General features: G+C 41.9%; 1 protein-coding gene across 11 annotated transcripts in view; it reads left to right on the top strand.

Annotated features, from left to right (window-relative positions):
• The window catches only part of LOC138651477 (voltage-gated potassium channel KCNC1-like), a 123297-nt gene that overhangs the window by 91035 nt on the left and 8426 nt on the right, over positions 1 to 23836 (top strand). For 4 of the 11 annotated variants that reach the window (XR_011315499.1, XR_011315498.1, XM_069741716.1 and 1 more), the window contains exons 3-4: positions 8856 to 9050; positions 15429 to 15554. The exons of 1 other annotated variant lie outside the window; for it this stretch is intronic. Coding sequence is in view for 8 of the 10 variants with exons in the window: in XM_069741716.1 (XP_069597817.1) it covers positions 8856 to 9050; positions 15429 to 15535 (302 nt within the window). In the remaining 2 variants the exon portion in view is untranslated. Of the gene's footprint in view, positions 1 to 8855; positions 9051 to 9900; positions 9940 to 15428; positions 15555 to 23836 lie in introns of all 11 variants that reach the window. 6 more of the 11 variants (XM_069741718.1, XM_069741715.1, XM_069741722.1 and 3 more) reach the window with 2 other exon arrangements.

Below are 23836 nucleotides of genomic sequence, written 5' to 3'. Positions count from 1 at the left end.
CGCGGCTCCCAATGCGGTTGTTGTGGCACATGACCCTGGCGCCCAATCAGCGTTGTTGTCACTGGCTCCGCCTTTGGACAAATTGAACAAAGGAAGTCCGGTCTGATTTCTGATCTCTGACTTCCTCTTCCTGTTCAATTTGTCCAAAGGTGGAGACAGTGACGCCAGCGCTGATTGGGCGCCGGGCATCACGTGTCACAAGAGCCCAGGGAAGAGCGAGTGATGACACCGCGGGAACAGTATCAGCACAGGAGGTGAGTATAGGCTTTTTTATTTTATCAGGGCCAAGACTGCGGTATGAAAAGGGGTTGTCCAACCCCTTTAAAGGTTACTTGCCATAAAAAAATATATTTTTTTTATTTTGTATAAATGTCGCTGTTCTCAGGAACCTGCAGTTGTTTTTCCTTTGTTCCTGCACCTCTCCATTCCTGAGATATGGAACCCTCTTCCCTGCCGCTGTTCTCCTGATTCTGGAGTTGATTTTCTTTTGTTCCTGCTCCTCTCCATTCCTGAGTTATGGCCCCTTCTTCTCAGTATATAAATCTGTTAGTGTTGGCCAACTGGGCGTGATCCTCACGAATTGATAACCACGCTCACTTGGCTAACAAGACTAGATTGATATGTGGAGAATAAGGACCCATATCTCAGGAATGGAGAGGCGTAGGAACAAAAGAAAAACAGCCCCGGATTCAGAAGAACGGTGGCATTTACACCAGGTAAATAAATATATATTTATGCCAAAAACTTTTATATCCCTTATTATTGCACCACTAAAATTCCTATTCGCTTTAGAAATGCTCGCTAAAAAATATAGAATAATTGGTAAATCCAAGGGGTAGTAGTCCATTCTCCATGCACTCTTCATTGGTGCTATCACTCTCCATGCACTCTTCATTGGTGCTATCACTCTCCATGCACTCTTCATTGGTACTATCACTCTCCATACACTCTTCATTGGTGCTGTCACTCTCCATGCACTCTTCATTGGTGCTATCACTCTCCATGCACTCTTCATTGGTACTATCACTCTCCATGCACTCTTCATTGGTACTATCACTCTCCATGCACTCTTCATTGGTGCTATCACTCTCCATGCACTCTTCATTGGTACTATCACTCTCCATGCACTCTTCATTGGTACTATCACTCTCCATGCACTCTTCATTGGTACTAACACTCAGTTCCTATAGCAGGACTGCATTGTGAATTGACTAATGGGGGAAATGATGATGCATTTTACAGTCCAAGATCCCTAGAGCCGATCCCATTCTACAATGATTACGTTGTTGTGTTCCGTAGTCTGTAGAATAAATTATAGGCTTTATGGCTGAAACTCAATTCAATTATCCTCTCGGTAGTTTATAACTGCATTCTTTTTATCAAAGTAATATGTCATTCAAGGTTAGAATAAAATTAACGTTTTATGTGCAATTTTACATTCAGAAAAGCCAAAAAGAGCAAAGTGAGTCGCAGCCTCCTGTCAATAGAGGGTTAAAGCATATGTTCACTGTTGTGTAGGCAATCCAGTAACACAGTGTGCAGTATACAGTGATCTGACAATAACCCAAAAACAATAGAACGAGCTCTGAGACGTGGAATCTCTGTAGACCGCAATACCTGAACCTATCCTAACACAACTAAAGGCGGCTGTGGATTGCGCCTGTCACTACCTATGCAACTCGGCACAGCCTGAGGAGCTGACTAGCCTGAAGATAGAAATACAAGCCTGACTTGCCTCAGAGAAATACCCCAAAGGAAAAGGCAGCCCCCCACATATAATGACTGTTAGCAAGATGAAAAGACAAAACATAGGGATGAAATAGATTCAGAAAAGTGAGGCCCGATATTCTAGACAGAGCGAGGATAGCAAAGAGAACTATGCAGTCTACAAAAAACCCTAAAGCAAAAACCACGCAAAGGGGGCAAAAAGACCCACCGTGCCGAACTAACGGCACGGCGGTACACCCTTTGCGTCCCAGAGCTTCCAGCAAAAACGAATAGACAAGCTGGACAGAAAAAACAGCAACAAAAGCAAAGAAGCACTTATCTAAGCAGAGCAGCAGGCCACAGGAAAGATCCAGGAGCTCAGATCCAACACTGGAACATAGACAAGGAGCAAGGAAGACAGAATCAGGTGGAGTTAAATAACAAGGCAGCCAACGAGCTCACCAGAACACCTGAGGGAGGAAGCCCAGAGGCTGCAGTACCACTTGTGACCACAGGAGTGAATTCAGCCACAGAATTCACAACAGTACCCCCCCCTTGAGGAGGGGTCACCGAACCCTCACCAGAGCCCCCAGGCCGACCAGGATGAGCCACATGAAAGGCACGAACAAGATCTGGAGCATGGACATCAGAGGCAAAAACCCAGGAATTATCCTCCTGAGCATAACCCTTCCATTTAACCAGATACTGGAGTTTCCGTCTAGAGACACGAGAATCCAAAATTTTCTCCACAATATACTCCAATTCCCCCTCCACCAAAACAGGGGCAGGAGGCTCAACAGATGGAACCATAGGTGCCACGTATCTCCGCAACAACGACCTATGGAATACATTATGTATGGAAAAGGAGTCCGGGAGGGTCAGACGAAAGGACACAGGATTGAGAATCTCAGAAATCCTATACGGACCAATAAAACGAGGTTTAAATTTAGGAGAGGAAACCTTCATAGGAATATGACGAGAAGATAACCAAACCAGATCCCCAACACGAAGTCGGGGACCCACACGGCGTCTGCGATTAGCGAAAAGTTGAGCCTTCTCCTGGGACAAGGTCAAATTGTCCACTACCTGAGTCCAGATCTGCTGCAACCTGTCCACCACAGAATCCACACCAGGACAGTCCGAAGACTCAACCTGTCCTGAAGAGAAACGAGGATGGAACCCAGAATTGCAGAAAAATGGAGAGACCAAGGTAGCCGAGCTGGCCCGATTATTAAGGGCGAACTCAGCCAACGGCAAAAAGGACACCCAATCATCCTGGTCTGCAGAAACAAAACATCTCAGATATGTTTCCAAGGTCTGATTGGTTCGTTCGGTCTGGCCATTAGTCTGAGGATGGAAAGCCGAGGAAAAAGATAGGTCAATGCCAATCCTACCACAAAAGGCTCGCCAGAACCTTGAAACAAACTGGGAACCTCTGTCAGAAACAATATTCTCAGGAATGCCATGCAAACGAACCACATGCTGGAAGAACAAAGGCACCAAATCAGAGGAGGAAGGCAATTTAACCAAGGGCACCAGATGGACCATTTTAGAAAAGCGATCACAGACCACCCAAATGACTGACATCTTTTGAGAAACGGGAAGGTCAGAAATGAAATCCATCAAAATATGTGTCCAAGGCCTCTTCGGGACCGGCAAGGGCAAAAGCAACCCACTGGCACGTGAACTGCAGGGCTTAGCCCTAGCACAAATCCCACAGGACTGCACAAAAGCACGTACATCCCGTGACAGAGATGCCCACCAGAAGGATCTAGCCACTAACTCTCTAGTACCAAAGATTCCTGGATGACCAGCCAACACCGAACAATGAAGTTCAGAGATAACTTTACAAGTCCACCTATCAGGGACGAACAGTTTCTCGGCCGGACAACGATCAGGTTTATTAGCCTGAAATTTTTGCAACACTCGCCGCAAATCAGGAGAGATGGCAGACACAATGACTGCTTCCTTGAGGATACTCGCCGGCTCAGATAAACCCGGAGAGTCGGGCACAAAACTCCTAGACAGAGCATCCGCCTTCACATTTTTAGAGCCCGGAAGGTACGAAATCACAAAATCGAAGCGAGCAAAAAATAACGACCAACGGGCCTGTCTAGGATTCAAGCGCTTGGCAGACTCGAGATAAGTAAGGTTCTTATGATCAGTCAATACCACCACGCGATGCTTAGCTCCTTCAAGCCAATGACGCCACTCCTCGAATGCCCACTGCATGGCCAGCAACTCTCGGTTGCCCACATCATAATTACGCTCAGCAGCAGAAAACTTCCTGGAAAAGAAAGCACATGGTTTCAACACTGAGCAACCAGAACCTCTCTGTGACAAAGCCGCCCCTGCTCCAATCTCAGAAGCATCAACCTCGACCTGGAACGGAAGAGAAACATCTGGTTGACACAACACAGGGGCAGAACAAAAACGACGCTTCAACTCCTGAAAAGCTTCCACGGCAGCAGAAGACCAATTAACCAAATCAGCACCCTTCTTGGTCAAATCGGTCAATGGTCTGGCAATGCTAGAAAAATTACAGATGAAGCGACGATAAAAATTAGCAAAGCCCAGGAACTTTTGCAGACTTTTCAGAGATGTAGGCTGAGTCCAATCCTGGATGGCTTGGACCTTAACCGGATCCATCTCGATAGTAGAAGGGGAAAAGATGAACCCCAAAAATGAAACTTTCTGCACACCGAAGAGACACTTTGATCCCTTCACGAACAAAGAATTAGCACGCAGTACCTGGAAAACCATTCTGACCTGCTTCACATGAGACTCCCAATCATCTGAGAAGATCAAAATGTCATCCAAGTAAACAATCAGGAATTTATCCAGATACTCACGGAAGATGTCATGCATAAAAGACTGAAAAACAGATGGAGCATTGGCAAGTCCGAACGGCATCACTAGATACTCAAAATGACCCTCGGGCGTATTAAATGCCGTTTTCCATTCATCTCCTTGCCTGATTCTCACCAGATTATATGCACCACGAAGATCTATATAAGTGAACCAACTAGCCCCCTTAATCCGAGCAAACAAGTCAGATAACAATGGCAAGGGATACTGAAACTTAACAGTGATCTTATTAAGAAGGCGGTAATCAATACACGGTCTCAGCGAACCATCCTTCTTGGCTACAAAAAAGAACCCTGCTCCCAGTGGTGATGACGATGGGCGAATATGTCCCTTCTCCAGGGATTCTTTCACATAACTGCGCATAGCGGTGTGTTCAGGCACGGATAAATTAAATAAACGACCTTTAGGGAATTTACTACCAGGAATCAAATTGATAGCACAATCACAATCCCTATGCGGAGGTAGGGCATCGGACTTGGGCTCTTCAAATACATCCTGATAATCAGACAAGAACTCTGGGACCTCAGAAGGAGTGGATGACGAAATAGACAAAAATGGAACATCACCATGTACCCCCTGACAACCCCAGCTGGATACCGACATAGAGTTCCAATCCAATACTGGATTATGGGTTTGTAGCCATGGCAACCCCAACACGACCACATCATGCAGATTATGCAGCACCAGAAAGCGAATAACTTCCTGATGTGCAGGAGCCATGCACATGGTCAGCTGGGCCCAGTACTGAGGTTTATTCTTGGCCAAAGGCGTAGCATCAATTCCTCTCAACGGAATAGGACACCGCAAAGGCTCCAAGAAAAAGCCACAACGCTTAGCATAATCCAAATCCATCAGATTCAGGGCAGCGCCTGAATCCACAAACGCCATGACAGAATACGATGACAAAGAGCAGATCAAGGTAATGGACAGAAGGAATTTGGACTGTACAGTACCAATGACGGCAGACCTATCGAACCGCTTAGTGCGCTTAGGACAATCAGAAATAGCATGAGTGGAATCACCACAGTAGAAACACAGCCCATTCAGACGTCTGTGTTCTTGCCGTTCAACTCTGGTCATAGTCCTATCGCACTGCATAGGCTCAGGTTTAATCTCAGACAATACCGCCAGATGGTGCACAGATTTACGCTTGCGCAAGCGACGACCGATCTGAATGGCCAAAGACATAGACTCATTCAAACCAGCAGTCATAGGAAAACCCACCATGACATCCTTAAGAGCCTCAGAGAGACCCTTTCTGAACAAAGCTGCCAGCGCAGATTCATTCCACAGAGTGAGTACTGACCACTTCCTAAATTTCTGACAATATACTTCTATATCATCCTGACCCTGGCACAAAGCCAGCAAATTTTTCTCAGCCTGATCCACTGAATTAGGCTCATCGTACAGCAATCCGAGCGCCAGGAAAAACGCATCGACACCACTCAATGCAGGGTCTCCTGGCGCAAGAGAAAATGCCCAGTCCTGAGGGTTGCCGCGCAAAAAAGAAATAATAATCAAAACCTGTTGAACTGAATTACCAGAAGAATGAGGTTTCAAGGCCAGAAATAGCTTACAATTATTTTTGAAGCTCAGAAACTTAGTTCTATCACCAAAAAACAAATCAGGAATAGGAATTCTTGGTTCTAGCATAGATTTCTGATCAATTGTATCTTGAATCTTTTGTACATTTATAACGAGATTATCCATTGAAGAGCACAGAGCCTGAATATCCATGTCCACAGCTGTGTCCTGAAGCACCCTAATGTCTAGGGGAAAAAAAAGACTGAACACAGAGCTGAGAAAAAAAAAATGATGTCAGAACTTCTTTTTTCCCTTTATTGAGAATCATTGGTTTGGCTCCTTGTACTGTTGTGTAGGCAATCCAGTAACACAGTGTGCAGTAATCAGGGCACATACAGTGATCTGACAATAACCCAAAAACAATAGAACGAGCTCTGAGACGTGGAATCTCTGTAGACCGCAATACCTGAACCTATCCTAACACAACTAAAGGCGGCTGTGGATTGCGCCTGTCACTACCTATGCAACTCGGCACAGCCTGAGGAGCTGACTAGCCTGAAGATAGAAATACAAGCCTGACTTGCCTCAGAGAAATACCCCAAAGGAAATGGCAGCCCCCCACATATAATGACTGTTAGCAAGATGAAAAGACAAAACATAGGGATGAAATAGATTCAGCAAAGTGAGGCCCGATATTCTAGACAGAGCGAGGATAGCAAAGAGAACTATGCAGTCTACAAAAAACCCTAAAGCAAAAACCACGCAAAGGGGGCAAAAAGACCCACCGTGCCGAACTAACGGCACGGCGGTACACCCTTTGCGTCCCAGAGCTTCCAGCAAAAACGAATAGACAAGCTGGACAGAAAAAACAGCAACAAAAGCAAAGAAGCATTTATGTAAGCAGAGCAGCAGGCCACAGGAAAGATCCAGGAGCTCAGATCCAACACTGGAACATTGACAAGGAGCAAGGAAGACAGAATCAGGTGGAGTTAAATAACAAGGCAGCCAACGAGCTCACCAGAACACCTGAGGGAGGAAGCCCAGAGGCTGCAGTACCACTTGTGACCACAGGAGTGAATTCAGCCACAGAATTCACAACAGTTCACTACATAGATTAATATATTGTAATCAGTTTTTATAAATACGTTCCATTATCTTAAATCTCAACCTGTGTTACAGACCAGAGCTGCATTCATAATTCTGCAAGCTTTTGAGTTGAAATCTCCCAGCATTCCATGTGTATTCTATGTATAGGTATAAAGGTCTGGACTTTAGACAATAAGGAATTAAAACAGGCCTGGCACTCCCTTAGGTTTTTTTTAGCTTTTCTATGTTTCAGCCCGTGCGAAGCATTCCACAGCAGTGGAAGCTCGGGATGGCCTGAAACGCGTCCAGATTTGACAAATAAAAGAAATGGAAAAAATCTTTGTGAGTTCCGGAACTCTTTTGGCTGCCGATCTCTCTGGACCCCAGATAATAATTCCCAACAGTTTCCTTTTTATCAAATTCAGCAAGTTCCTCTTTGGGACATTTTTTTTGTCTTATCGCCCCTCTTGTTTCGTCTCACCATCTCAGACATTAGGATTCCCACCAATCATGCAAGCTTTAATCCCGATTAATCTGTGTAAGTGTAGAGGTATTTTGCATGCACTTGTATGACCACCACTCCAAATCTACAGATCTGTACTCGGTTTTCTCCGGCAGTGAATAAAGTGGTGGTCACCCATGTGCACTATTTCTTCTTTCACACAGGAGACTCATTGACCCCTATTCTCATGATCAGTAGGGGTCTCTGAGATCGGATCTCCTCTTATTGTACATTATCACTAGGGATGGTGCAAATCGATTTCCTTGCAGTGCATCGGCCATGTCAGTAACCTGGGTCCTCTGGATACGAGAAGTGAATATCGCCTCTTACCTGACAGTTACGCAGGTTGAAAAGAGTCGCAGGTCCATCAAGTTCAACCTTTCTCCACCAGTAATAAACCCACCATCACTAAATTACTTGTAACGCACACCATTTGTCATGAGAAAAGCATCCAGCCCTTTTTTAGATGCTTGTGTAGAGTCTTTGATTACTTCCTCTTGCTGTTGGTCAAGAACCAATGGAACCACCTTTCCTTCATCCGTAATGAATGTCCCTTGGTCCTTTGGAAGGTCTTTGGAAGGAATAAGTCATCTACTGCTCTTCTTTTGATGATCTATGCCTGGCGCAACATAACATGTGTGTCACGCCGCAATGATGACTTTGTGCCAAGCCGGCTAATCCAAAGTAGAGTCGCGGACCCGATCAGCTTCTCTTGGCTTTTGACCAGCACCGACAGATTACTAATGTGGCCAATGGACCAGGTCCTCCACATCTATTTGCACCAACTACAGATAACTTATCAATTTTAATGGCGGGCCAACTCTTCCAGATTATCACTAAGTTTTCTCCGTGTCCATTAATTCTTATGTAACATTACGGGAGCAGAAAGGTTAGAGAGAACTTGATAGCTCGAGAGAAGGCTGAGTGACAACCTCCATTGATGTTGTGATGGCTTTCACAAAAATAGTTGAATTTTTGGTTTATATTCACCTTGTATTTTTCAGATTATTTGCACGTGATGTTTTTGGATTTGCCGCCTTGTGTAGAATTTTGTACGAAAGCTCCTATGGTTTGTAGGTGACTGGGGACATACATTTCCCGAAACCATTAGATATAGCAATGGTCTAACACCGGTTATGAATCTTTTTCTTTTACTTTGTTCCTAAAGACTCCAAGCAGAACGGGGATGCTGCCAACGCTGCACTAGCCAACGAGGATTGCCCAACAATAGACCAGGCTCTTTCACCAGAAGAAAAGTCTCCAGTCACTCCAGGTGCAAGAGAGAGATACAATCGTGACCGAGCTTGTTTCCTATTGTCAACGGGGGATTTTGCCCATTCTCCAGACGGCAACATCCGCAAAGGTATTCACCTCTGATGCATACTTCCCCCCACCTTCATCGCTCACTTCCATTTATGCAGCTAACTGCAGCAAGCAATGCAAAAGCTTGAAATTGATATTTCCCCTCCTGAGAAAAAAAAACCCACCATGCAAAAGACCGATGTCTCTGATCTGCTTTCAGCTTAGATCTTGGTGGTTCTGATCACTCTCAGTTTGCTTTAAGTGGGATGTGTAGATGTGAGCTACACGTAGTTAAAAAAAAAAAAAAAGAAAATAGCCACGTCTTCCTTTGCAATCTTGCTTCTTGTAGGCTGCTTGAGTAGGAATAGTACATTTTAGGTTCTAATTTAATTGAACTTGTGTATGTGCCATGGTGGTCAGAAAAAAAAAATATTGAGGAGTCTGAGAAAACAAGAAGCAGCTCAGCTACCAATGCCAAAATGCAATACCACCTTTTTTTTTGGGTAACGTAAGAAGATATTAGAAAATTGAAAACATGGGTGCACTCCATGTACGATTGAAACAAAAACATCCGTGTCAAGGGTTGCTCTCCTCCAACAGTCCCCAAAAAAATGATCATATCTCCTTTTTTGGGGGGTCATACACCCTATGTACCTCTGAACTTTCCAGAATTAGGAACCTGAGGTGATGGGTGAAGGTTGAGGTGGAATCAAAGCCCGATGAGTAAGCATGGAAGGATGTAGGCATCATGGGACACCCCAATGTTATTTCAGCATGCTCATATGTGATGTTGTTTCAATGTCTATGTGTCGGAAAGTCTAGAAATGCCAGGCTAGTTTGCAACCATGTTTTCATGTTATATGTTATGTCCTTCGACTTTTTGTATGTTTTGTTGCTCTTTTGTTTTTCAGCTCATGTGACAGATCATAATGGCCCGATATCTGACTGAGGTTTTATTGCTATACAAGTTTATTACTGTCATTACCTACATATCCCCCCCCCTCTCTCCAATAGATTTTGCTACTTGTACCAAAATCTGATAAAAGCACTACTGCAGCTACATTAGTCAGCATACCCATATCCTTGTCATGCTGTTACCGGCATGTTGGGTCAAGCTGTCATGCAAGAGACCAGTGCATACTCGACCAGAAACTATTGTATGCAATTGAGACACCGAGTGTCAAGGGTGAATTGTAACTTATGGAGTGAGTATGTGTCCATATTACTGTATGTTTGTATGGCTGAGAGTCCAGTATGTTGGCGGCCTACCACAGTAGATGTTAATTGGCAAAAAAACATTTTCACTCCAGATCAATGCCGATTGAACAATGGGGCTGTGATATATTTATATCTTATCACATGGAATATTACGCTGATAGTTATTTTCATGGTTCCATTAACCACTTTCCACATTTCATTGGTTGACCGGGCAGTGACTGGTTCATTTTACTCATTTTATTTTTTCATGGCCATCATAAAGTTACTATAGTGCTAATCAAGAAAATATCTAGGTGAGTCACGTGGGCCAAACTGTACTGTCTTTTTCATTTTCACAAGCTCACGAGTTAAAAAATATATATATTTCATTCACATTAATGAGAAATTCCATGCCGTCAACATTATTTCTTGTCTTAGAAATTAATTCCGGTTCCTAAAGTCAAACTCAGGACAGTGATAGCAAAAGTAAAGTTTCGTGTGCAGCAAGGGCCAACGAAATGGCAAAACAAGAAAACTAGGAGAGGAGCAGTCTGACACATTGAAGGGCTGGAAACGGGAAATGTCTGGTACAGACGGAAAACTAGGGTAGGATTGGTATGGCAGGACCTCAGGACAGTGATAACAGAAGTAAAGTTTTGTGTACAGCAAGGGCCAACGAAATGGCAAAACAAGAAAACTAGGAGAGGAGCAGCCTGACACATTGAAGGGCTGGAAACGGGAATGGTCTGGTACAGACGGAAAACTAGGGTAGGATTGGTATGGCAGGGCCTCAGGACAGTGATAACAGAAGTAAAGTTTTATGTACAGTAAGGTAACTATTAGCAGAACTAACGAAAGTATGGCCTGGCAAAACAAAAAAACTAGGAGAGGAGCAGCCTGATGCATAGAAGAGCTGGAAAAGGGAGAGGCCTGGCACAGAAGGAAAACTAGGATAGAATTCGTATGGCATGACCGCAGAACAGTGATAACAGAGGTAAAGTTTTGTGTACAGTAAAGGAAGTATTAGTAGAACTAACAAAAGTATGGCCTGGCAAAACAAGAAAACTAGGAGAGGAGTAGCCTGACACATAGAAGGGCTGGAAAAGGGAGAGGCCTGGTACAGAAGAAAAACTAGGGTAGGATTGATATAGCAGGACCTTAAGACAGTGATAGCAAAAGTAAAGTTTTGTGTACAGTAAGGGAAGTATTAGCAGAACTAACAAAAGTATGGCCTGGCAAAACAAGAAAACTAGGAGAGGAGTAGCCTGACGCACAGAAGGGCTGGAAAAGGGAGAGGCCTAGCAGGAGTGGTATGGCAGGACCTAAAGATAATGCTAACAAAAGAAAAGTTGTGTGTACAGAATGTAAAGTGTTTGCAGAAGTAATAAAAGTATGGTCTGGCACATGAGAAAACTAGGAGAGGAGTAACCTGACTCACAGAGAAGCTGGAAAAGGGAGAGGCCTGACACAGCAAGAAAACTAGTGAAGGGGTAATCTGGCAAGCCAGAAAACTGGGAAAAATTTGGTCTGGTAAATGGAAAAACTGAAAGTAGTGGCATGCTTACAAGAAAACTAGGAAAGTAGCGGTCTGCATGTAGGGAATCTGAGGTAGGTGTGGCATGGCATGAAGGAAATCTGAGGAAGCTTTGGCCGGGCATGTAAGAAAATTGGGCAATTTTTGGCCTGACGCAAAGGAAAACTGGGAAAGGAGTGTCTTGGTAAACAGGAAAACTAAGGAAAGGTTTGGGAAGTAGTGTAATCCATAAAGGAAATAGAAAAGGAGTGCTCGAATTCTTAGAGTGAGGGCTGGAGAACAAATGGTTCAGTTGGCAAACGGAAAAACCGAGGCTTGGGTGCTATGGCAGAATGGAAAGTTTGAGAAGGGTAGTGAGTCTGGGCCCAACAGCGTAGGCTAATGTCATTCAACAGGTCTAAACCACAAGAATGATTAAATGACTTCTCACAGTAACACCCAATAGGCATTGGCATATAATGGCACACTGCACGTGTCCAACATCTCTGTGTCAAGCATTTTTCACAATAATTTACTCAGAGTCTTTTCAGGCAGATAAATGTGTCCTCCATGAAGACTAAAATAGTGGATGAGGAGCAAAGGTGGAATTAAAGGGAGATTCAAGTTAAAAGCCACTTTTTTTCGTTAAGGAATTCCTTGAATTGCTTCCATGAGGAGTTAGATAATAATAAGCTTGCAGGGTTTTTATTGAAATTCAATGTCCTTCACCTTCCAATACACACTAATTGCAAAATGAAGTTGCTGTTTATAGTAGCCTTCATTCTATAAATTGACTGCTAAAAGTGCTTTTCCATATAGTTACACTATGTGCAAATCCGAGGGTGTCCATCAATTTTCTATATACATGTAAAATGAAAATGGGGACCTCATAGCAAAAATTGAAATGAAGCCCTCTTCCAGTGCATATTCAATCCACCAGACCATGTAGATATTGAGGCTTGTTTGTCCTTGACACCCTTCCATGGTCGTTGGGTTGAGTACCCACACCCTCATTTGCTAACATGAGATAAGTACAGAGGTCAATAACAGATGAGGCCAACCAAGTCCTAATAGGCTGCCTCGATGTATGTAAGGACGGCCATAGACAGTAGATGGTTGTCAGCCGAAATATCGTTCGGCTGACAACCATCTCAGCTGAGTCTCATCCGAGCGTTCCTGTGTTCTCTATGAGAAAGTCACATATTGACATGTTGGCCACACGAAATCGGGCACACCTGATCGATATCACTCCCGACCATTGTTTGGCCGGCACCCCCATACACATTAGACTGTCTGTCGAACCCATCGATATTGGTGGTTTCGGTTGACATAACTCTAATGTGAATGGACAGCTTTAATCTATCTTTAAGATAGGGTGTCTTGAATTTAAAGAAAACCTGTAATCTCCTGGAAATTTTCAAAAAAGTAAAAGGAGACCAAATTATAAAACCTTTCTCGAATAAGGTAAATAATTATGAAAATTTAGTCTAATTTAGGGATAATTGCTCTGGCTCTTGAAGAAAAGAAGACAGAACTTAGCTGAAGTCTCTCTGTTGTCTCACTATTTTGACAACTAGGTGAGACTTCCGTCTTCTGAGCTGTGAGATACCACTGTGTGGAGGGGAAACTGGAAGTGTGCAGCATGCAAACACTGTTGAGATCTGTGCTGCTGCCTATTTTTATGCTGGATGTAAAAGCTAAGTAGGATGGATTCCTGTATATTATAATGCAGCAGGGGAGGCAAGAAATAGCAAAGTCTGTGACAGCCTTCTGCTTAGAGTGTTGTGGCTGCCTGTCTGTGTACAGTATATAGTGAGAGACTACGATCACCTTTTGCTGCCAGCTGATTCCTTCTTTTTCAGATTGACCTTTTACCAGCAGCTATGTCCTCCTCTTTCAGATTAACACTTTAGAAGCAGCTATATCCTCACCCTTTATCTGAGCTACATAGCTCAGTGTAATATCTTATCCCATGGCTGATAAATACAAATATTCTGTATGTTGTAGAGCTCAGTTTTCTGGTAAGGGGAGAGGTACATTTCCATCTGAGTTGCGTTTTGCTGATTCACTACCCATTGGGAGGAATTGGTGAATTTCTTTGCCATGTTTGTAATCCTCTTCTGGTGAATTTCAGACAGAAAAAGGCAAATCAATATTTCCATTGTATTCCATGAACTAGAGATAAAAGAGTGATGATGGCCAAATCCTGCTAAATCTGGTCACTAGACTCAACTTTGCCTTTTGGATGCCGTATAAAATCAACTCTCCCTCCCCTACAGTTGGTACCTCCCAGAGAAGAGAATGTTACTCGTGAAAGTAAAACTACCTTCCCTGTAATTCTGTGGGAGATCATCTAATATGCTAATAACATACATCTGATAAAAATCTTATTCAATTTGCTGTCACATTTTATGTTTTTCTTATAAACGATAGGTTCACTTTAAGTTAAGGGCTTAATACTTCCACTATGCTATACTGTATGATCATAAAAGATAAGAAAGACAATGTGACAACCAGAGCTTGATAGTGCCTAAGGATAGACCATCAATGTAATATCCCTAAAAGCCTCTTGAATGCAAGAAGAAGCATGTGGCCAGAGGAACGTTAAAGTCTTAAAGGGTTTATTTAGGTCTATTTTTTTTTTTTTTACTATGGCCATAAATCTAGCAGGCAGGTAGTTGCTAACTACCTGGCGTCAGCTGAGCACAGAGAGGTCATTGACCGTTCCTGCCGACAACTCAACTGCTCAACATCAACCAAACATCTCTTCCTCTTCCAAGCTGCTCTGTGGACTGGGCCTGACTGCCGGCATCATGCTGACTGACAACCAGCTCCCCGCAGTTATGCAGCGGGGAGCTGGTTGTCATAGTGCACAACATCGGCAGTCGTGCCCCTTCAACAGAACAGAAGAGAAGGTGCTACTCTTTAGTGGAAGCAGCTGAATCAGTCAAGAGTGGTCTGTGGTCACTCTTTGTTGGCAGAATTTGTCAGCGGGCAAAACAGACAGGTAGGTAGCAACTACCTAGTAATTTTATAGCCATAGTAAAAAAAAGTCCTAGATAAATCCTTTAAGTCTCCAATATCATTTAGATAGGCGATGTCCTACCGGATGATTTCAGTGAGACAAGTTGATTATCTAATGGATGTGGGGGATTTCCCAAGTTTCCATCAGGAAATAAGCCATTGTCAGAGTTCTCTGGTGCCGATTATTCCTTATGAACAACACATTCTTCTCAGCCATGTGCATGATGAGTTGGAAGAGATAAATATCAAGTCAATGTGCTATGGGGACAGCACCTTTGCAAGGTCCTTCAAGTTCTAAGTTGAAATAATTTAAGAATGCTAAGAACGTTGGCTTAAAACTTTCCTCGACTAGAGGTTTCGACTTAAGAACGTTGGCTTGAAGTGGTCTTCTGCTGCGACCAAAAATTAAGACTGAGGTTAAGCTATAGGGCCTTCTGCCATCGATATACCATCATGTTTTGGAGGGAGATATTAGCAGGTCCCTCTAGTCCTTCTATATGTTGTTATGTAATGTTTTTTTTTGTAAAAAAAGGTGTGATGTCCTGTATCCTACAGAATGTAAGGTCTGACACACCTGCTGGGAGTATGGGGGCAGTGCATCTCTATAAAACCATCTACATTTAAACATATCTTTTTTTTTTTTGTTTGTTTATTTTCATTGCCATCCATGTTTCATTGTCATTGCCTGCGCCCTTCGCTCTTCAGCTGTCAACGCCTGCACTCCATCACCTCAGCACGACGACTGGTACAAACAAGACGTTGATCTCCTGCATGACCTCAATGCCAATGCAGCCACATGGATCAAGCAGTAGGATGCATGATGCCTTAGGGGTGAGTAGCATGAAAGGGGAGTCCCTTTTCTCACCCTCATTAACTTACAAACCTTGCTCATTTTTGTTTCTGCGATGCACCAAGTAATCCTACTCATAAGCTCCAGATCCATATTTATGGTGATTTTTGCCTTGGCTAGAAAAGCCTAAGCTTCCTAAGTTACCATATGTAGAATGTGCCACCTGCCAAGTATGGATCCTACTCATTTTACTCACATTTCATTGACTAAATTCAGGTTATCAAATGATCTGATACCCAAAGGCTATGTATCAAATTGCATGTCGAGCTGCCTTGGAAGCAAAGTGTCAACCAAGCCTTTGGATGCAATCTGACTTGTTCAGATCATTCCTCAATAACCCTCACTGTTGGCAAGTGGTAGAAGGAAGCAGATGCACCATCTGTCTTCTTGATTCGAGTTACCATCACACAATGGCCAAGTCACCATTCGATAATATCTAAACAAAGCTCATTTGATATCATCGACAAGCTGTACCTGGCATCTGCTGGAGATCAGCACTTAAATCTCAGATGATTACAATAAACGCAATATATATGTTTAATATGTGAACCTTATAGACAGCCATGTTGCCGTCAAGGTAAGAAGAGATGCGTCTTAAGCCAAATGATGTCAGAAAGAATATAGGGCTTGATCCATTCTCTTTGAAAGCAGAATGAATGGTGTTGGTCAGATTTGGTCACGTTTGGTCAAATCTGGAGAATCCACTTCCTTACAACTTCCCATGCACAATAATATCTTGTAGACGGAGGCGTTTTAGGTGTATAGGGTTTATTTCAACTCCCTTAACTATCTAATCTTGGCAATCAGATAGATTATAATCAAGATACCTGGATTTTCTACATTAATTAAAAAAGACCCGTCACTTGCTGAACCAATTGAATTATATACCTTGCAAAATTCCATGTGTTCCCCTGATTATGCCGATTTTTTCCATTTTGCTCTGCATCGCTCCGTTGCAGAGATATTCCCATTTTTTGCTTTTGGAGAGCAATAAGTGAAATCTCTGCTTGTAATCTAACTGGGCGTGTCTACAGAGTTCTCTCTGGCGGCGTACATTTTCACTTCGCCCTCACATCTGTGGTTGGCAGCATCTGGACGGGAGAGGAGGAAAAGCATGCTGTGATTGGCAACATCTGGGAGTGAAAGCACACGCCCCCAGAAGAGACTCTGAAGAAACACCCAGTCGCTCTCCAAGCAGAGATTTCACATATGGTGTTCCAAAAGCAACAAATGTGAATATCTCTGTAATGGAGCGACGCAGCGCAAAAAGGAAAAAAGAGGCAAAGTTAGGGGAGCGCAGGGATTTTTACAAGGAAGCTAACTCAGTTTTTTGAGCAATCCTTCACATTTAAGTCAATGGCCAGAATACAGTGAGGATTCGACCGTAGGAAGTTCGGCTTCTCATTAAAGAGATCCATTTGAAGTAGGCAGTCTCACAAACAATGTTGCAGGGGAAAAAGTAGACAAATTATCTTTCCTCTACAAGAAAGACAATATATTACTAGTGCCACCTATAGGTACCCAGTCAAGTCAATACAGTAGTGCCCATTTTAGGTATTTCCCCTGTATGTCAATGTCTGACCCTTTAATGAATGTTTTACCATGACTAAGGATATTAGCCAACCTCATCCATATTTATAGACAGCAATATTGGGGTATTTGCCCATTGTCAATACTGAGCAAGTTACTAGTTGGCTCTATATTATTATTATTATTATTATTATTTATTATAGCGCCATTTATTATTATTATTATTATTATATTATGCCTTTGTAGTAGCTCTGGAGGACAATGCTTCTCAGTATGGTAGCACTAAACACAAAAAAATGGACAAACATTATAATCATTTTCCTGTCATTCCTCCATTAATCTCCGCAGTTTTTTATCCAGTTTTTTTCATATCACAGTTTAAACTGAGAAGTATATAATGAAACCTGAGTGTGTCTCAGGAGCTCAGTCATGTTTTCCTCCTTCCTTCTCCTCCCTGTTTTGTGTGTGGCTCTAAGACAACCGCCTACAGCAGAAGCTTAACTCCTCCTCCCTGACTGTCGTAGAACGAAAGATTGCTAAGCCACACCCCTATGATTGAGGGAGCATAACCAGCTAAAAATGGAGCTGACTAACAAACAGGCAATCCCTGCTGTCAAACAGCCGCGAGACATCAAGCCGCGGGAACTGGACCATATTATTCGAGAACTCAGTTAGCGCCTGAGCATGCTCAGATAACACCTTATCCGGACACGTTCGCTTATCACTACCAATAACCAAATGGTTTAATACTATAGATCATAGATCAGCCCAAATTACATTCATAGGGGAAAGGATCAAGATATAGTGGTCCTCATCGAAACGATCCTCTAATACAAAGCTCCCAAAGCCAGTCGGTCATCAAAAATAGATACGTCAAATATTGCATCCACTATAAATCGACAGGACACTCACTCATCAAAACAGTCTATAGTGGCCTCCAACTAAATCTAAAGAAATAATGTCATAGATTGCTGAAGAACACTATAGAGGCACAACGTATATTATATGGCCAGACAAATAAAGTGCACAGTGTACCAAACTGAAAAGAATCATGTAGAAAGCTCACAAACAGGAGACCAAAATGTATAAATATAACAGTAATAGTAAAAACGTCAGTGATATAGATAAATAAAAAAGGTCCCCAATGGAGCCTTCAATACCTTGTGAAATATTGATGCTCGGAGGAGGGAAAGCACCTTGATGCATGTTTCGCCACACAAGGGGCTTTTTCAGGAGGTTGGCTGGTTTATGGTTGGCTGATATCCCTAGTTAGATTGTAGGGTCAGATATATACACTAATTATAATAAACCAATATTCCCAATAGTATGGAAAATGTAGGGCTCTGGCACTGCTCCCATTTACACTTTGCAGTATTCACTGGCAACAGATGACTTGCAGCAAAAAATCTGATGGTGCTTGCCATGAAACAGTCCAATTGTGAATACAGTGCAAGAACAAAAATTGGGCATTATTGAGGTTTCCTAAAAGAGAATTTGGAGAGAAAAATTGTCTGACAGCCGTTTCGCCTTTTGAGGCTCAGAGGGAGCATGATTCACAGGCGAAACGGCTGTCAATTTTTCTATCCACATTCTCTTTTATGGAACCACAATGAAGTGCTATTTAACGAGAAGTGGTGAGTGCCCAGTTTTTCTTATTGCACTGTATAAACCAGTATGGACCCAACTCCTAAACCCCCTCTCGTTGTGTCTTCTGGTAGCCAAAATTGTATCTTTTAACTCTATGTCTATGCAGGAAAATCATTGCTGAGGACAATATTTGATCAACGTCATTGGATTTCAATCCCTTCAAACCAGATTTATATATATTTTTCTGGAATGGAGATAGATAGATATATATTACACTTGACTAATATGTTCTATAATGCCAAAATCAAGAAATACCTTGATACTTTTTCCATTTGCTTAACTTCATCCGCATTTCATGGAAAGCTTCAGCTCTGAAAATCCCAGTAAGAAAAAAAAAACAAATGATTAGAGTTTTTTTTACTAATTTTCCCATTATCAAATATAACCAAAGGAACAAAAAATATAAATTAGATTTAGATATCACAAAAAAAAACCCCAAGAATGTTGTTCAGGGCTCAGAATGTTTAGTTCAAACATGCAAATTTTATTAATCCATAAGAAAAAACTTTATAAAAAATACATAAAATACAACAATTGTACATGTACCTCCAATCCAAATAGAACAACAACTGACATGTGCTTAATAATGGTACCTGACATGCATATGCCTTTGAAAAAATAATAATCTGTTGTAAATCCAATTTGTTATATAACAATGCTATGCAGGCTCTAGATTATTATTGCAGCAGGTGACTGCTTTAAAATCACTGAATCACTAAAGTGCCGATGTGCCTAGGTGCTTATTTATGTGCTGGCATTTGCCGGCCAAAACCCAATGAGATAATCCTAATATAAATATATAGGTGTGATAAGTACAACACTACTTCTTTGGCTCAATCTCGCTGGAAGGTCCCTTCCTAGTCCTGCACATACTCGGTTAGAATGTTACGATGGTAAGTATAAAAATGAAAGCATATTCACCTGCTGAAGCACACTCAGGTAAACCCCTACGCGCGTTTCGATATTATCTTCATCCGGGGGCGCGTAACATTCTAACCGAGTATGTGCAGTTGTATTTTATGTATTTTTTATAAAGTTTTTTCTTATGGATCAATAAAATTTGCATGTTTGAACTAAACATTCTGAGCCCTGAACAACATTCTTGGGGGGTTTTTTGGTGATATCGGATTTCTTCGAATGTGTTCTAATAACGTTTATATGGACTAATATGTATAAAAAATTAGATTTAGAGTCTCTTACACAGCGGCACTTCATACCAAGCTATAAAAGTACAATCGGCCAGCTGCTGGTATTAAATCACAGAAAATAGGATGCCTGTGGCTGCCTGATAAAAATTCTAAAGGCAGGTTTTAGATTTCCATCAACAGGGAAATCTGATTTATATATTAAACTGAATCATAATATTTTCTAAAAAAAAAAATTAATTTATAGATCTATTTCAGATAGTTAAATAGACACAAATAGATAGATAGATAGATAGATAATAGATAGATAATAGATAGATAATAGATAGATGATAGATAGATTGCTAGATAGATAATAGATAAGTGATAGATAGATAGATAGATAGATAATAGATAGATTGCTAGATAGATAATAGATAAGTGATAGATAGATAGATAGATAGATAGATAATAGATAGATTGCTAGATAGATAATAGATAAGTGATAGATAGATAGATAGATAGATAGATAGATAGATAGATAGATAGATAATAGATAGATTGCTAGATAGATAATAGATAAGTGGTAGATAGATAGATAGATAGATAGATAGATAGATAATAGATAAGTGATAGATAGATAGATAGATAGATAGATAGATAGATAGATAGATAGATAGATAGATAGATAGATAGATAGATGGATAATAGATAGATAGATAGATAATAGATAGATGGATAGATAATAGATAAATGATAGATAGATAGATAGATAGATAATAGATAGATAGATAGATAGATAGATAGATAGATAGATAGATGATTGATAGATAGCTGGAATGCCAATTTAAGGAGGTGACCCCCATCCCACCCTCCCCCAAAAAATGTGAAAAATTCTCTTTAAGCCCAAAAGTAAGTACATGAGAAGACAGGTAGCCACTCAGCGAAATCAATGGAAGATATGGAGGTCATTCACTCATCCATTTCTGTAACACTCATCCATTTCAATGAATGGAAACGTAGTCACCACTCCACTGAAAAATCATTGGGATCTTCCCAAGATCGGACTTTTAGGAGATGATCTTGTTGACTTCTCATAAGTTGACTGCCAACCAGTAATTTAGAATGATACACAAACCAAGGTTTATATTACAGTCTGTTAATTAAGCTAACAGTTTTACGCTCATATAAGTGCCACAATCAGAAAACGTAAAATATATGTAGACCATTCAAAATGTTGGACTCCTTAAATGTCCCCTACTCATGACCACCAAGGTTTTATTCCAATGGGCTTCAAAAGATTAATTTGTCCACAGAGTTGGCCAACATTGACTGATGTCCACCTTCCATGTCTCTCCTGTGACAACGTAAACTGTAGTTTTTGGAAGAATTATCTATTTGGACCCCGTATATTCTCTTAAAATGTGCATCTTCAATCCAGTGTTTTATTGAGTTTTTGGAGTAGAAACTGAGTGGAAACTCAACGCTTTTGAGGAGTTTTGAATTTTTGTGGCTGATTTGGAGAGTTTCCGCACAGTTTATGCTCCAAAAACTCTTCGAAATCTTTGAGTGCACACAGCCTTATTGGCCACCTGAAGTCTAGAAGTGTTTGCCTCTGTCCTTTAGCGCCCCAGATCATCTCAATGATGCCTCAATTTATCCAACTTCAGATACAGATATCAAATTGTACTTCCATTTCAAAAATCAAATTAAGTTAAATGAGACCATCTTGGTGAAAATATTACAAGAAAACTATGTTCCTGATTGTTGACTATGACTTGAAATGTGAGATAAGAGATCCAACGCCCCATACCATGTAGACACTACATTCTTTAATTAGTAGACAACCCCTTCGTTAATGCTAAAGTTGCCCCAATAAAAATAAAGCAGATATACTCACCACCCAGACCGGTGCTGCTCCAGCAATGTGTGTGCTGTGTCTCTCAACAAAACAATGTCACGTGACCGCTGCTGCCGATTGGCTGCAGCCTTCACACTTCTGTCAAAGAGAATTGTGAAGGCTGTAGCCCATCAACAGCTGCTGAAAGGCTGCAGTGCTCACGTGGCATAACAATGTCTCGTGACCACCAGGAGACACAGTGCCGACATCGCGGGAACAGTACCAGTCCAAAAGGTGAATATGTGTTTTTTTTATTGAGGTCCCTTTAGCATTTAAGAATACTACTAGAAACTCCTGTAAGATGGATATGCTCATGGATAAGCCCAGTTTGATTGGTGTGTGGTTACCTTCCATATGGTATCACACTTAGATTCAGTATCATGCCCAGAACCAAATTCACCATTAATACTGAGATCTAAGCATACACCCATTCAGAACCAACGGGTGTTAGGAGTAGTCAAGGATAAGGAACACATGGCTGTTTCCTGCCACACCTATTCATGGAGTGGCACCTTTGCTGTATCGACGTGAATACCACACGCAACCTGTGGACAGGTGTGGCACTATTTGTAATTAATATCCACTCCATTGATTAATATCCTGCACAACCTCTTTAAGGGAAAACCTACAAGATCTCCAAAATTACTTGTAGTAAGGGAAGGGTCAGATGGTCGCATAACTCGGTTGTGGATTTCAACACAATGCTCGGGACTGGCCGATGGTTCACCTAACCCAAGCTTGACACCTCAATAGAACTACGCGGTGACACTCGGGTCTGGAGAACCTCCAGCCACTCTAAGCATTGTGGCTCTATTTGTATTTAAGCAAAGCCATATATCCTGCACAACCTCTTTAAGGGAAAACCTACAAGATCTCCAAAATTACTTGTAGTAAGGTAAGGGTCAGATGGCCGTATAACTCGGTTGTGGATTTCAACGCAATGCTCGGGACTGGCCGATGGCTCACCCAACCCAAGCTTGACACCTCCATAGAACTACGCAGTGACACTCGGGTCTGGAGAGCCTCCAGCCACTCTAAGCATTGTGGCTCTATTTGTATTTAAGCAAAGCCATATATCCTGCACAACCTCTTTAAGGGAAAACCTACAAGATCTCCGAAATTACTTGTAGTAAGGGAAGGGTCAGATGGCCGTATAACTCGGTTGTGGATTTCAACGCAAAGCTCGGGACTGGCCGATGGCTCACCCGACCCAAGCTTGACACCTCCATAGAACTACGCGGTGACACTCGGGTTGGGAGAGCCTCCAGCCACTCTAAGCATTGCTTTGCAATTCCCATATGAGTTATACGACCGTCTGACTCTTCCCTAAGGACGAGCAGTTCTTTGTGAACCAGCGGGACAGTGATATTATAATTTGTAAATTCGATGGTTGCATTCCGTTGAATATGGCTAAGGCCAGTGAAATGGCTTCTTCTCGAAATGGTTTATGCCAGATTAGAAAAACATGACATTCACCATGGAATATTGCCACTCCTGTCCACTCTTTGTGTGTGGTACTGCAACTCATTCCTTTCAATAGAGATGAGCAACAATGCAAGAAATAACCCACATCGGGGGATGAAGGGGCAATGTTTTTGGAAGAAAGTAGAAGATTTTCTAATCTTATATGACCCACATTTAAAAGGGTTGTCCAGAGAAAACAAGATATCACTTACCCACAGAATAGGTGATAACTTGATTGGTCGGGGTCCAACTACTGGGATCTGCACTGATCCCGCACTATAATGAAGCGGCAATTCACAATGCTCAACCGCCTCTCCATTGATTCTCTCTTCAGCTTTTTCCGGCATGCCTATAGGGAGTAGAACATTGGTAAGGCGTCTGATCCATCACACCATTTTGAAATTCTAGGTCCCTGTCGGAGAATAAAAACTCCTTGAACAGTGCGGGTTCCAGTGGTCAGATCCCTACCGATCAGTAAGTCATCACCTATCCAACAAGACATCTCACTAAAATAAAAAAAGTAACATCAACCTTACAAAGTTACAAAGCTTGAAGAAAACCGTAAAATATTTTGTTTTCTGACCCATTTTTTTTCTGA

Source organism: Ranitomeya imitator, chromosome 10 (assembly GCF_032444005.1).
Source record: "Ranitomeya imitator isolate aRanImi1 chromosome 10, aRanImi1.pri, whole genome shotgun sequence".
NCBI classification, from domain to species: Eukaryota; Metazoa; Chordata; class Amphibia; order Anura; family Dendrobatidae; genus Ranitomeya; species Ranitomeya imitator.
Note: the sequence above shows the minus strand (reverse complement) of the source record. Positions and strands in the feature narration are given on the sequence as shown.